General features: G+C 46.5%; 1 protein-coding gene across 1 annotated transcript in view; it reads left to right on the forward strand.

Annotated features, from left to right (window-relative positions):
• Nucleotides 1-6,011: 6,011 nt before the first annotated feature.
• Nucleotides 6,012-15,337, forward strand: part of EPHX3 (epoxide hydrolase 3) — a 47,166-nt gene continuing 37,840 nt past the window's right edge. The window contains exons 1-2 of the mRNA XM_089661277.1: nt 6,012-6,121; nt 13,441-13,697. Coding sequence (XP_089517403.1) covers nt 13,455-13,697 — 243 coding nt within the window. The 5' untranslated portion in view covers nt 6,012-6,121; nt 13,441-13,454. The remainder of the gene's footprint in view (nt 6,122-13,440; nt 13,698-15,337) is intronic.

A 15,337-nucleotide genomic window follows, 5' to 3' on the forward strand; every position in this document is an offset into this window, starting at 1 on the left:
GTGCACATGTCCAGACACTCATGGTAGATGCCAGGTTGGCGCACTTTGCGGATGTCTGGACAGCAAATTGTGCAGATCCTTGGGTGAAGGCAACCGTCTCCAACGGTCACTTTTGGAGGTTTCTCAGTCCTCCTCTAACAGACCACTTCTCTCCTACCAGGCTTCCAGACACTCCACAAAAAGCAGGTATACTGCTGCAGTACATACAAACACTTCAACTTCAGGAAGTGGTAGTTCCAGTTCCATTCACAGTAAGATATACAGGTTTCTTTTCTACCCTGTTTATGGTTCGCAAGAAAAAAGGCTGAACTGCTTTATCCTCTTGGAGAAGTTCAAGATGGAGTCTCTCCACTCAATTATTCAAACAGTACAGCTAAATGACTGGATGCTTTCATTGGATCTGCAGAATGCTTACCTTAACGTCCCAATCCTTCCTTCTTTCTAAAAATACCTGAGATTTGTGGTTGGACAGACGCATTTACAGTTCAGCAGCCTTCCATTCGGCCTATGGATTTCTCCAAGGATGGTCAAAAAAGGTTCTCAATGCTGTATTAACCCTGCTCAGACTGCAAGTCCTCTGGGTTCACCACTACCTAGACGATATTCTTCTGCTGGCCAGGGATCAAAATTAACTGTTAGAGCACCGGGATATCCTCATCCTCACCCTGCAAAGCTGGATCATTAATTTTCAAAGCCATCTTTGACTCCACCAAGGCCTCGGTTTCACTTCCACCAAAGCAGTGATAGTCAGGAAAAAGATTCTGAGGGCAGCAACCTCCATTTATTTGACAGCTTCCCAGTGCCTCAGTCTTTTGGGTACGATCATGTACAGTATACCAATGGTCCCCTGGGCGCATTGTCACCTGCACCAGTTCCAACTGATATTCCTAGGGCAATGGAAGAAACAGAGCCCAGGTCAACTGATAACAGTGTTGCTCAGTATTAGGAGGAGTCTGCAGTGGTGGTTGAAGAAGGATTCCCTGCGGATGTCATGCCTCGTAGGGCTCTTAGACTGGATCACTCTTATGACATTTGCCAGTGAGACCGGCTGGGGAGTGCACTACATGGTTCTGTCAGTCCAAGGCAAGTGGAGATTCCCAGCCAAAGGGGTAGTCTGGAATGTACTAGAGGTGCGGCCACTATTCTTGGCACTCCTGGCTTTGCAACACAAGATCAGGAACAGGTCAGTCTCTCTGCATTTAAACAACAGGGCAGCAGTTGCCTATATTTAACACCAGGGAGGGACTCGCAGCAGTACGTTGTTAAAAAGAGGTGGAACCCATATTATCCTGGGTGGAGGATCACCTGTAAGCTCTGAGGGCAGTGTACTTCCCAGGGGAAATGAATGCCCAGGCAGACCGCTTTTCACAAAGTTTCCCAGACCACAATGAGTGGGCTCTGCAGCCCCAGGTATACCTCCAACTAGTGCACATGTGGGTCCTGCCCCAAATGGATCTCTTTGCTTCTCACAACAATACCAAGCTCCAGAGGTTCCTGTTCCGGTTCCCGCATCCTCAGGTGGAGGGGACGAATGCACTGACCTCACCATGGAACTGCAAGATAGTGTATGTGTTCCCCCTGACATCTCTCATAATGAGATTCCTCTTGAGCCAAACAGGGGTCCTGCATCCTCCTAGAGCAGAAAGAAAACTCCTCCTACAAGCTTTAACATGTGCTCTGCTGAACACTGATAGAAGTCACAAGACTGCTCTAACTGCTGATGGGATTATTATTTACTAAAATAATTGCAATTCGATGTTTTGTGTACTGTGGGAGACCAGATATAGTGAATGCAGGGTCCTGCGTTTTGTAACACTTTAAAATAAAGTTAATAAAGTAAACAGTGTGATGAACTGAAACATGTATCACACTGCTCAGTGTGGTTCACTACAGCCGAAAATTGACAACAACTTAACCTTTCAATTTATCATTCGGTTGGTGGAAGATTTCCAAACTCTTCCTTTGATTTTTTGTCTCAAAAACATCACAGCTGATTTTCAATTTCTGCACATTAACTGGGCGAAAAATGAACAAACTGTCCAAATTATAGGTTTTTGAACTATTTTTCGTCTAGTGTATGGGCAACATTTCTCCCAGAATCCCTGCCAGGACTTCCAGTGGTGCTTGCAATATCCCTGCTAGGACTTCTAGAGTTTCTTGAAAGGGCACTGGGTGTTTCAAGCCCTGGAAGTGGCTGGTGCTGTGTCTTCATGCCAGCTGCCTTCATGCTCACCATCTATATAACACTACTGATTGCCTCTTTTGTGGCTGATTGGGATTGACCTGACTACTATCTTGCCTGTCACCTGCCCATGACCCTTCTTGGATATGACTACTTTGTCTAATATTTTGTGTACAGTCTTTATAATGTAGCCTCCCTGTCCTAACTCACCCAATGGTGGACAGCATAGAGCTCAGGGGGCCACTAAGACTCCTGGACAACCTCCACCATCAGGGGTAGAAACATGGTGAGCAGTATGTGTAGGAGAGAAGACTATGGAGGGTAATATGGGGGGGTATGTGTAGAAAAGGAAAGGTTATTATGGGGAGGGCAGTATGTACAGGAGAGGAGTATGGTGGGTAATATGGGGGAGGGGGGTATGTGTAGGAAAGAAGTAGAAAGGGTAGAAAGCGTACTAAGTATGAGAGGAGTGTGGAGGGTATTATGGGGGATGTAATGTGTAGGAGAGGAGTGTGGAGGGTATTATGGGGGATGTAATGTGTAGGAGAGGAGTGTGGAGGGTATTATGGGGGGCAGTATGTACAGGAGTGTGGAGGATATTATGGAGGGCAGTATGTGTAGGAGAGAGGTGTGGAGGATATTATGGGGAATGGTAAGTGTAGGAGAGGAGTGTGGAGGGTATTATGGGGGGCAATATGTACAGAAGTGTGGAGGATATTATGGAGGGCAGTAGGAGAGAGGTGTGGAGGGTATTATGGGGAATGGTAAGTGTAGGAGAGGAGTGTGAAGGGTATCATGGGGGGAGGTATGCGTAGGAGAGGAGGATGAAGGGTATTACAGAGTAATTTATGTTTAGGAGAGGAATGTGAAGGTTAATTTGGGGGTGGTATGTGTAAGAGAGGAGTATGGAGGGTATTATGGGGGGCGGTATGTAGATATGTGTAGGAGAAGTGTGTGGATGGTATTTTGGGGGGTGGTCTGTGTAGGAAAGGAGTGTGAATGGTATTTTGGGGGGTGGTATGAGTAGGAGAGGAGTGTGGAGGGTATCATGGTTTGAAATATGTGTAGGAGATTGTGGAGGGTATTGTGTGGATGATATGTGTTAGAGAGAAGGGTGGAGGGTATCACAGAGGATGTTATGCATATGAGAGGAGTGTAGAGGGTATTATGGGGGGATGTATGTGTAGGAGAGGAGTGTGGAGAGAATTAGGGGAACCAGTATGAGTAGCAGAGGAGTGTGGACGTTATCATGGGGTGAAGTACGTGTAGGAGAGGAGGATGAAGGGTATTACGCAGGAATTTATGTGTAGGAGAGGAATGTGAAGGTTCATTTGGGGGGTGGTATGTGTAGGAGAGGAGTATGGAGGGTATTATGGAAGATGTCATGTTTAGGAGAGGAGTGTGGAGGGAATTAGGGGGACCAGTATGTGTAGGAGAGAAGTTTGGAGGGAATTAGGGGAGCCAGTATGTATAGGAAAGGAGTGTGAAGAGTATCATGGGGTGAAGTACATGTAGGAGAAGAGCATGAAGGGTATTACAGAGGAATTTATGTGTAGGAGAGGAGTGTGGAGGGTATCACGGGGTGAAGTACATGTAGGAGAAGAGCATGGAGGGTATTACAGAGGAATTTATGTGTAGGAGAGGAGTGTGGAGGGTATTAAAGAGGAATTTATGTGTGGGAGAGGAGTGTGGAGGGTATTATGGAGGGCGATATCTGAGTATGTGTAGAAGAGCATGGAAGATATTATGGGGTGTGGTATGTATAGAAGAGAGTGGTATGTGTAGGATAGGAGTGTGGAAGGTATCATGGGAGGTGGTATGTGTAGGAGAGGAGTGTGGAAGGTATCATGGGAGGTGGTATGTGTAGGAGAAAAGTGTGGAGTTATTATGGGGGGTGGTATGTGTAAGAGAGGGGTATGGAGGGAATTAGGGGAACTAGTATGTGTAGGAGAGGAGTGTGGAGGGCATCATGGGGTGAAATACGTGTAAGAGAACATGGAAGGTATTACAGAGGAAGTTATGTTTAGCAGAGGAGTGTGGAGGGTTTTATGGGGGGACGATATCTGGGTATGTGTAGAACAGTGTGGAAGATATTAGGGGGAATGGTATAACAGTGGGAAATACGTGTAGGAGAGGAGTGTGGAGGGTATTACGGAAGAATTTATGTGTAGGAGAGGAATGTGAAGGTTAATTTGGGGGGTGGTATGTGTAGGAGAGGAGTGTGGAGGGTATTATGGGGGCCGATATGTATAGGGGGAAAGGGTGGAGGGTAATATGGGGGGCGATATGTGTATGGGAGTGTGGAGGGTGTTATGGGGGGTGATATGTGTAGGGGGTGTGGAGGGTATTATGGGGGGCGATATGTATAGGGGGGCAGGGTGGAGGGTAATATGGGGGGGTGATAAGTGTTATGTAGAGGGGAGTGTGGAGGGTAATATGGGGGCGATATGTGGTATGTGGAGGGGAGTGTGGGGGGTATAATGGAGGGCGATATGTAGAGGGGGGCAGGGTAATATGGGGGGGTGATAAGTGGTATGTAGAGGGGAGTGTGGAGGGTAATATAGGGGGCGATAAGTGGTATGTGGAGGGTAATATGGGGGGCAATAAGTGGTATGTGGAGGGGAGTGTGGAGGGTATTATGGGGGGCAATATGTGTAGGGGCGGTGTGGAGGGTAATATGGGGGGGTGATAAGTGGTATGTAGAGGGGAGTGTGGAGGGTATTATGGGGGTGGTATGTGTAGGGGGGGTGTGGAGGGTAATATGGGGGGGTGATAAGTGGTATGTAGAGGCAGGGGCGGACTGACAACTCATGGGGCCCCCGGGCAATAGGGGATCATGGGGCCCGTGTCCTTGCCCAAACTCAAAAAAGCCTATAGGCGGGCGGGGTTGTAGGGTAATATGGGGGGCGATAAGTGGTATGTAGAGGGGAGTGTGAAGGGTATTATGGGGGGCAATATGTGTAGGGGGGGTGTGGAGGGTAATATGGGGGGTGATAAGTGGTATGTAGAGGGGAGTGTGAAGGGTATTATGGGGGGCAATATGTGTAGGGGGGGTGCGGAGGGTAATACGGGGGGGATGATAAGTGGTATGTAGAGGGGAGTGTGAAGGGTATTATGGGGGGCAATATGTGTAGGGGGGGTGCGGAGGGTAATATGGGGGGGTGATAAGTGGTATGTAGAGGGGAGTGTGGAGGGTAATATGGGGGGTGGTATATGTAGGGGGTGCGGAGGGTAATATGGGGGGGGTGATAAGTGGTATGTAGAGGGGAGTGTGGAGGGTATTATGGGGGGGGCGATATGTGTAGGGGGGTGTCAAGGGTAATATGGGGGTGGTGATAAGTGGTCTGTAGAGGGGAGTGTGGAGGTATTATGGGGGGTGGTATGTATAGGAAAGTAATGTGGAGAGTATGATGACATGGGGTCAGCACTCAGCACACGTGTTCTTTGATATCCTATGATTTCCTTGTTTCACATATTTCTCTCTTGGTATCCATGCTGAGTACTCTACATACTGACCCCCCCGCCCTGCACCGTGCCGTCTCCATGGTAACTGTGGACACGTCCACCTTGCACTCTTCCTGTATCTTGTCCAGAATAAAGCGCCTCAGCTTCTGTCGCCTTTGGTTGACCAGCTTACTTGTCAATCACAGAGTAGCCGGCAGCCTACCAGTGTACATTATCCAAGCTGCCGTCCTCGCTCAGCCAATCAGCGAGAGTCTAGCCGCTCGTTCCGCCTTCCGTGTGACAATTTTTGATTTTTCAGCCAAACCACACAGGTACTATCTACCTTGCTAGAAGACTCTGTTTTAACCAACAGCATAATTTAGAGAGGAGATAGACGGTGTCACGAACCAATCGGCTGGCGGAAACGTGGGGAGTGGGCGGTGCTTGGGAAATGTCCTCTGTAAATTGGAAGACTGAAGGGGTCAGGACTGGCAGGTGACAGTGTCATGTACACATTGGGTTTATGATGGGCACAGGGGCATCTCTCAGGCTATGGCAACCTAGCAAGTCCCAGTGTGCTCTCATAGGCTGGCAGAGCATGCTGGGACTTGTAGTTCTGACATCCTAAACCAGAAGTGGGCAAGCAGGGGAATGACAAGTCCCAGCATGTGCTTCCATCCCCCTCTCTGGGGCCTGCATTTGTCTGGCAGCAGGAGGTGTACACATTGGAGGACATCTGTTGAGTGACTTAGCGGCACGGTTAGACACAGATCACCCTGCCTCTTGTCTATGCGACGTTTTCCCTTCTTACACCCCCCGCCGCCAAGATTCTGGGCAAAGGTCTAAAAATGCGACAACATTTTATTTCCTCCATTAAGACGCGGTTGGGGGTGGTTTTCATTCTGGGGCAGCACTACTTTAGAGTAGCAGATGGCTGCACTTCCGAATGAAGCTGAACGTTTAGGGGCCCGGTCTGCCGCAGTGCGATAACGCATGGGCACCAACAGCGAGACGGTGCGAATGGGCCTCTAGGGCCGATGCACATTGCCATGGGTTATATATATATATATGTGCCATAGTGTGCTGCTTTGCTGTGCCATTTACTTTGAAACGTACTAACACAACGCACGTTAGTACACATGAATTGTAACGCACCACAACGCACACACGTAAAGGATGTATTAAAAATGTACCAAGCACCAGTTTAAGGTGGTATGTAACCCAAAAACAAATGTTTATTATATTGCAGATTACCAATTTGTACCAATTCTTAGATGTCATGGCTGCGTTAGTTTTCTTTTTTTAGGCTTTCTGGTGATCCAGCCAGCAAGTCAGTTTTTCAAAAGCACAAGCTTTTCAGCAGAATATCAGTTTACATGGATGAGACAAACCATTTACTACTAACGGGTGCTTACAATGATCATCTTTTATTTATTTATGTAAAACCTGTATCCCAAAAGGAAAAAAAGCTGTTTGCTGTAACTGATTATAAAGTGTGAGCTGCAGTTTGGCTTCAGTTTGTTAGTGTATTTAAACGTGCTAATACATTTACACACTGGCAATGCTGCTGTCTGCTATGCCCCCTATGCGCCTTCATCCAAAGTGGGTGCACTCTAAGACAGGAGGTGTATTACTTGCCAGATCAGCAGCTGAAAACAAAGGTGAAAAAGTCTAAAAAAAAAAAAAGAAAAGAAAAGTAATGCAGCCACAACATCTAATGATTGGTAAGCTGCAATATATGACATTTTGGATTTGGGGTTAATACCGCTTTAAGTGCGCTGCTGCCCATTAAAATGAATGTGCTTCTTAACACAACACATGTTAAAGAGCAATAACACGCATTCAACACAAGTGTGTTCACTTGGTGCCACCCACGTCGGTGTGACGGCAAAAGGATGACCTATGACGCACGCACACTGCAGATATGCGTCGTTGGGCAGCCGATGTTTCTGTGCTGAGAGTGCGCTCACTGTACCTTCCCAGCAAAGAGACTGAGCTCGCTGCACCCTCCCAGCATAGAGACTGAGCTCGCTGCACCCTCCCAGCATAGAGACTGAGCTCGCTGCACCCTCCCAGCATAGAGACTGAGCTCGCTGCACCCTCCCAGCATAGAGACTGAGCACGCTGCACCCTCCCAGCATAGAGACTGAGCTCGCTGCACCCTCCCAGCATAGAGACTGAGCTCGCTGCACCCTCCCAGCATAGAAACTGAGCTCGCTGCACCCTCCCAGCATAGAGACTGAGCTCGCTGCACCCTCCCAGCATAGAGACTGAGCTCGCTGCACCCTCCCAGCATAGAGACTGAGCTCGCTGCACCCTCCCAGCATAGAGACTGAGCTCGCTGCACCCTCCCAGCATAGAGACTGAGCACGCTGCACCCTCCCAGCATAGAGACTGAGCTCGCTGCACCCTCCCAGCATAGAGACTGAGCTCGCTGCACCCTCCCAGCATAGAAACTGAGCTCGCTGCACCCTCCCAGCATAGAGACTGAGCTCGCTGCACCCTCCCAGCATAGAGACTGAGCTCGCTGCATATTCCCAGCAAAGAGACTGAGCACACTGCACCCTCCCAGCATAGAGACTGAGCTCACTGCACCCTCCCAGCATAGAGACTGAGCTCACTGCACCCTCCCAGCATAGAGACTGAGCTCACTGCACCCTCCCAGCATAGAGACTGTGCTCACTGCCCCCTCCCAGCATAGAGACTGTGCTCACTGCCCCCTCCCAGCATAGAGACTGTGCTCACTGCCCCCTCCCAGCATGGAGACTGAGCTCACTGCCCCCTCCCAGCATGGAGACTGAGCTCACTGCCCCCTCCCAGCATGGAGACTGAGCTCACTGCCCCCTCCCAGCATGGAGACTGAGCTCACTGCCCCCTCCCAGCATGGAGACTGAGCTCACTGCCCCCTCCCAGCATGGAGACTGAGCTCACTGCCCCCTCCCAGCATGGAGACTGAGCTCACTGCCCCCTCCCAGCATGGAGACTGAGCTCACTGCCCCCTCCCAGCATGGAGACTGAGCTCACTGCCCCCTCCCAGCATGGAGACTGAGCTCACTGCACCCTCCCAGCTTGGAGACTGAGCTCACTGCACCCTCCCAGCATAGAGACTGAGCTGTCAAAGACAACTTTCAGTCCAGGCTAATGATTGGTAGTTGTCTGGACTTTCCAATCATATGAACACTTGGACAACCAATAAAATCAACAACCGTTTTCTCTTTATACTGTTTTTTTCCTTTATTTTCACCTGGTGATCCTGCCAGTAATACCCTTCCTGCCTTAGGCCCAGTTCAGATCCCACGATTCAAAATTGCAGGTAGAATCACAGCGATTCTTCCCTTGATTCCAAATCGCAGCAGAATGTGCAGCACACGTTAGAATGTCATTATCCTTTAATGGCACGCCAAATGCAATGCGATTTTGCTGTAGTTGTCACATGCCAAAATAGCGTGGCAATCGCAGGCAAAACGCAAGTTTACGAATCACGCTAAGCTCGTTGTCCAAAAAGGAGTGACGTGTGTATAGGGAAGCCCATTGAAGTGAATGGGCTGCCATATGCGCTACACGCAAAATCGTGTGAAAATTGTAGATTAAAAATTGTGAGCAGGAACACTTGTTCCCACTATGTAAACAGGGCCTTACCCTAGGTTCACACCCAAGCATTTTCCGCAGCGTTTTGCAGAAATGCACTACAGTCCATTTAACATGATTTCCTATGGGACACATTCACATCTCCTTGTTTTCACCCGGTGTGTTTTGTGGAAAAGGTCAGGGACTTTGTTAAACTCAAAAAGTTGCATTTTTGGTTCTATAGACTTCAATGGAAACACTGCAGAAAAGCACGTAGTGCTTTTTTGATACATTTTGCATTTTAAATCTGTCTAGCAGCAAGAAAAAAAACTAAAATAAAAATACTCCCAAAAAATGCAAAATGCATCAAAAACGCATGTGCAAAAATGCAAAACGCACTGCAGAAACGGATCAAACTGCATAGGTGTGAACCTAGCCTTAGAGTGTCTCCACTTCACTGAAGGAGCAATGGAGACACCTTTGGACAGCAGAATTGTCATTCTGGGGAGAGAGGGTAGTGTTAGATGGACTAGCAGATTTAAACTGGCCATAGCCAGGACCAGATCTCCATCCACACAAGCAAGGAATTTTCTGTATATGTTGATCCCAAGCTGTACTTGTTTATCTGTAGCACTCTTTTCTCTACATCCATTCAAAGTGCACAGTTACATTTGCATTTTGTAGCTCCAGGAGGAATGCACCATAGAGCTGAGTGTTATCTGAGACCTGAGTGGAGGGAATGGATACACCTCCATTACACAGTCCTATAGGGAAACATGCACAGCTGAGGCTGTCAATCACTGTGTACTAGATGGGGGGATGCGCATTGCCAATGATTCCCACCAGGAGGAAGGGGTGTGACACCACACACTGCACATCAGAGAGCTTAGTGTTATCTGAGACCTAAGTGGAGGGAATGGATACACCTCCATTAAACAGTCCTATAGGGAAACATGCACAGCCGAGGCTGTCAATCACCTGCTGTGTGCTAGATGGGGGATGCGGGTTGCCCATGATTCCCTCCAGGTAGAAGGTCTGTGATGCCTCACACTGCACCGTAGAGAGCTGAGTGTTATCTGAGACCTGAGTGGAGGGAATGGATACACCTCCATTACAGAGTCCTATAGGGAAACATGCATAGCTGTGGCTGTCAGTCACATGCTGTGTGCTAGATGGGGGGATGCACGTTGCCCATGATTCCCTCCAGGAGGAAGGGGTATGATGCCACACACTGCACAGCAGAGAGCTGAGTGTTATCTGAGACTTGAGTGGAGGGAATGGATACACCTCCTTTACACAGTCCTATAGCGAAACATGCACAGCTGAGGCTGTCAATCACCTGCTGTGTGCTAGATGGGGGATGTGGGTTGCCCATGATTCCCTGGTGTCAAACTGTCAGAAGTGGCTCATGCAGCAGAAGAGGAAGGGGAGAGCAGACACAAACTACACTGATGTGTCCATTTATGAAAGACAGAAGAGTTGCAGTCCTGAGGATTGCTGCTGATCTCTCCTGTGTACCAGTTTATGTAACTGAGATGAGATGTTCTTCGCTTTTCATCACAGCACACAACCATTCTGCCATTCACTTGCACACAAACGGCCAGTTTATGAAGGTGAGATCTGAAGATCTCCCTGGCCATTAGTGTGAAATATCTCCGTCCCAGATTCTGCAGCTCAGAGGTGGAGAATCTGGGAGAGAAGCTGGTGCCATGTGAGCAAGAAGACATCTTTCTTCCTATAAATCAGCACCAAAGGGCTATGAATATAAATGATATAGGTGCCATTTATTGTTAATGGAACCCCAAATGCAGTTAGGGATCATGCATTTTGCTGCATGTTTTGTCATGTGCAAATGCGTTACAAAAATTTCCAAAACATGCGTGGAAAAACGCACAATGCTCCAAGCCCAACAAGGTTCATTTTGGCATTTTGTTGCTTTTTTAATGCAAAGTTTGGTGCATTTTTTAAAATGTGTATTTTGGCCTTTTTTTCAACTCACATTGCGTTTTTGTTTTTTTACATGCATTTTAGCACTTTTTTCAGTGTACATTTTGGCACTGTTTAACACACATCTCAGCTAATTTTTTAACACCCCATTCACACCTGTGCATTCCAGAAATCTGGAGAAACATGTTTTTCTGCTCATTCCAGAAAAGCAAGCAAAACAAGCTTGCAGTGCAATTAATTGGTAATGTTACCCCAAATGCAGCTAGCAGATGTCTGTTTTGGCAAAATGTGCATAAAAAAGCTCCAAAATACGTGTTAAAAGAAATGCCAAAATACGTGTAAAAAAAACACACCAAAATGCGTGATAAATAATCTGCGCCAAAATGTGCGTTATAAAACTTTCTTCTCCCTCTGAGAATAGAAATTCTCCACTTCATCCACAGGTTGCAGAGGAGAAGTACGGAGAGCTGAACTGATAATACAATTTTCAGTTTAATAAATGTACATCTACAGTATGTGCTACGGATTGAGGCAAGTACACACTATATGAGGATATGCTTTGTTCATTTTTAATTTCAGCGGTTTACAACCACTTTAAGTCTCACAGTATAATACAGGCAGAAAAGCGAGCGCCAAAACCATAAACTGCTCATGCACCAAAAGGTAACCAAGATAAACCTCCAAAACAGGTAAAGTTAAAACAAAGTGCAGTGCTAAAAATAAATCACTGTATATAAATAAATATATAAAAAATTGTCCATATACATAAATAAATGGTATGCCCATATAAGGTAATATAGTGCAAATGACATGTGAATATATAGAAATAATAAAGGTGCAGCGCTGAGAATAGGAATAATATCATGCAAATGTCAGCAGAAAATGAGATATATAATATGCAAATTTTGTTATATGGAGCACAATGTGGAATGTATAATTGTTAATGATCACAATTCAATATAATGTCCAGATCCCAAGGAATGTGACATAAGCCGTAAGCCCTGCACCCTATGAGTACGTGCTTAGCACGAAACGCGTCAGGGGGCTACAGCATTTGGACATCTAGCCACCGCTGGTGGCCATCCTGAATTTCCGGTCAGTACTATTTTGTTTTCTACTTACCTACATTTGGAATAAAAGTTTATTTATACAGTATCACACTATGGGGTGTCCCTTATTGGGCTCTCTTTATGAGCACCACCCTCCGCAGTACCTACCTTAAAAGGGGACCCTTGTTCTGTGATTGTCTGATGAACCCTGGAGTCTTACTATAACGGATGACCAAAGGATGTTAGGGAATGCAGCCTGACCAGAATGTAGATGACCTAGATGTATCTGATGGCAAAGGAAACTTCTTTCATGCGTATCTAATACGCACTTCTGGTGAGTGCGCATTCTACTTATTTAATTATCTTCACCTCTGGATCACATATTATCACCGTTAGACGTGACTCTGCAAGATCCTTATGTCACATTCCTTGGGATCTGGATATTATATTGAATTGTGATCATTAACAATTATACATTCCACATTGTGCTCCATATAACAAAATTTGCATATTATAGATCTACTTTTCTGCTGACATTTGCATGATATTATTCCTATTCTCAGCGCTGCACCTTTATAATTTCTATAGTTCTCTGGGAGGTCTTTTTGGTTGCCTTTTTGGTGTTCTAGCGGCTTTTATACATAATTTGCATATATTTTTGTTGCAGTAGCGCTCGCTATACAGTTTATACATGTGAATATATATCCACAATATAGTGCTACTAACGTGACAATATTGAGCACTCATTAGTGCCAAAAACATCACTTCAAACTCCACAGAGTATTAGTAGTGAAGATCCGACTAAATTGGTCTCAAGTAGGTTCTCTGTATGCTTCTAACAGGTGATGTGCCAGGAATATATGTTTAGACTACGCACTCACCAGATGAGCAATCATAATACGCATTTGTGTATATGGTTGTCTGCCAGAGGTCCCCTTTAAGGATATCAACAGCCTGGTCTGGTCCGAGGGATCCCATTCCCCTGGGTTATCTGCCACACCACTGCTGTCCTCCAGAATTGGCTCTGCGATTGTATTGGCTCCTGCCCAGCCCTTCAACAAAGATCTTACAAAGGTTAAGATGAGAATCTTCTCACAGTATGTCTCACTGGTCTTTGTCAGCATTTCATTGCTGTACAACAGAATTGATATATGTCCCCTCCCCCCATTAAATGCTCACTGAACGTCGTCCTGAATTTAGGTTGCTGAAAGATCTACTTTAAGGAAATTTACAATTTTTTTTTTTGTACAGGCTGGGAGGAAAGAATGCAGTTCTATGTCTCTCGCCTCCTCCTGATGGTGACACGGGCTGCCCTGCGGGTGTCAGGTGTTCTTTTCTGGATCTTGGTATATGTTGCCTCTCTCTTGGCAGCTGTCTCCTACCTTCCTGATGCCTTGAAGCTTATAGCCAGAGGACCATTCAAGGCGTTTTACTGGCAGCAACGCAGGACTGCCCCCTCCTGTTTAACAAGCAGCAATCATGGGCAGCATGGATACATCCGGATAAAGGTAAGACCTGTCCTATTAAAAGATACAGTATGGGCATTTCTTGGGGTTCTCATCCCCCAATATTTTTGTAGTATAATTTCACAGCTACTCAGTGACCTGAGCCACATGGCCTGCCAGGGGCAGTATAAGAATTATTATTATTATTATTATACAGGATTTATATATCGCCAACAGTTTGCTCAGCGCTTTAAAATATAAAGGGAGACAATACAGCAACAATACAGTTCAATACAAGAGGGTTAGGGGGGCCCTGCTCCTTGGAGCTTACAATCTAAGAGGGAGGGGCTAGTGGTACAAAAGGTAATAACTGTGGGGGGATGGACTGGTAGGAGGAGTAGAAGATTCCACTATTAGCTGAAGGCAGGATAGGCTTCCCTGAAGAGATAGGTTTTAAGAGATCGCCTAAAAGTGGGCAGAGTAGGCGATAGTTGGATAGATTGGGGTAGAGCGTTTCAGAGGATGAGGGAGGCTCTGGAGAAGTCCTGGAAACGAGCATGGGAGGAGGAGACAAGGGAGATAGAGAGCAGGAGGTCGTGCAAGGAGTGGAGAGTACGGTTTGGATGATATTTGGAGACAAGATTGGTGATGTAATTTGGGGCAGAGTTATAAATGGCTTTATATGTTATTGTTAATGTTTTGAATTTTACTCGTTGGGCAATGGGAAGCCAGTAGAGGGATTGGCAGAAAGGGGTGGCAGATATGGAACGGTTAGTAAGGTGGATGAGTCTGGCAGCAGAATTCATGATAGCCTGAAGAGGGGATAGCCTGCGATGAGGTAGGCCAATGAGGAAAGAGTTACAATAGTCAAAGCGAGATATAACAAGGGAGTGAATATGTTTCTTAGTGGTTTCCGAGGTTAGGAACGGGCGTATCTTGGAGATGTTGCGGAGGTGAAGTCTACAAGATTTGGACAGTGGTTGGATTTGGGGCTGAAAGGACAGATGGGAGTTCAGGATTACACCTAGTACCCTGGCATGAGGGGAGGGACTGATGGTTGTATTATTGATCTTAATGGAGAAGTCAGGGGAGGGGGCACGGGCTGGAGGGAATAGTATGAGCTCCGTTTTGGAAAGATTTAGTTTGAGGAAGTGGAGTGGCATCCATGCTGATATGTCACTTAGTAGGTTAGTAATGTGAGAGGAGACTGAAGGGGTGAGGTGAGGGGTAGAAAGATAGATTTGTGTGTCGTCAGCATAGAGATGGTACTTAAAGCCATGGGAGTTTATCAAGTGACCAAGGGAGGAGGTGTAGATGGAGAAGAGAAGAGGTCCAAGGACAGAACCTTGAGGGACCACTACAGAAAGAGGGAGTGAAGAGGAGGAGGCAGAGTTATAGGTAACGCTGAAGGAGCGCTGCCATAAGTAGGAGAACCAGGAGAGAGCAGAGTCTCTGAGGCCAAGATAGTGGAGTTTTTTGAGGAGGATGGAATGGTAAACAGTATCAAAAGCCAGAGAGAGGTCAAGTAGTAAGAGTACAGTAGTGGCCATTGGTTTTAGCAGTTAGTAAATCATTAGTGAGTTTTAGTAGGGCAATTTCAGTGGAGTGTAGTGAGCGAATGACAGATTGTAAAGGGTCAGGAAGGTTGTTCTCCTTGAATTCTTCAGAATCTTGTTACCACCCTTACCTGCTGCATTAGTTAA

The sequence above is a fragment of the Staurois parvus genome, unplaced genomic scaffold, assembly GCF_062004578.1.
Source record: "Staurois parvus isolate SC_StPar_1 unplaced genomic scaffold, SC_StPar_1.0 ptg001328l, whole genome shotgun sequence".
NCBI lineage: Eukaryota > Metazoa > Chordata > Amphibia > Anura > Ranidae > Staurois > Staurois parvus.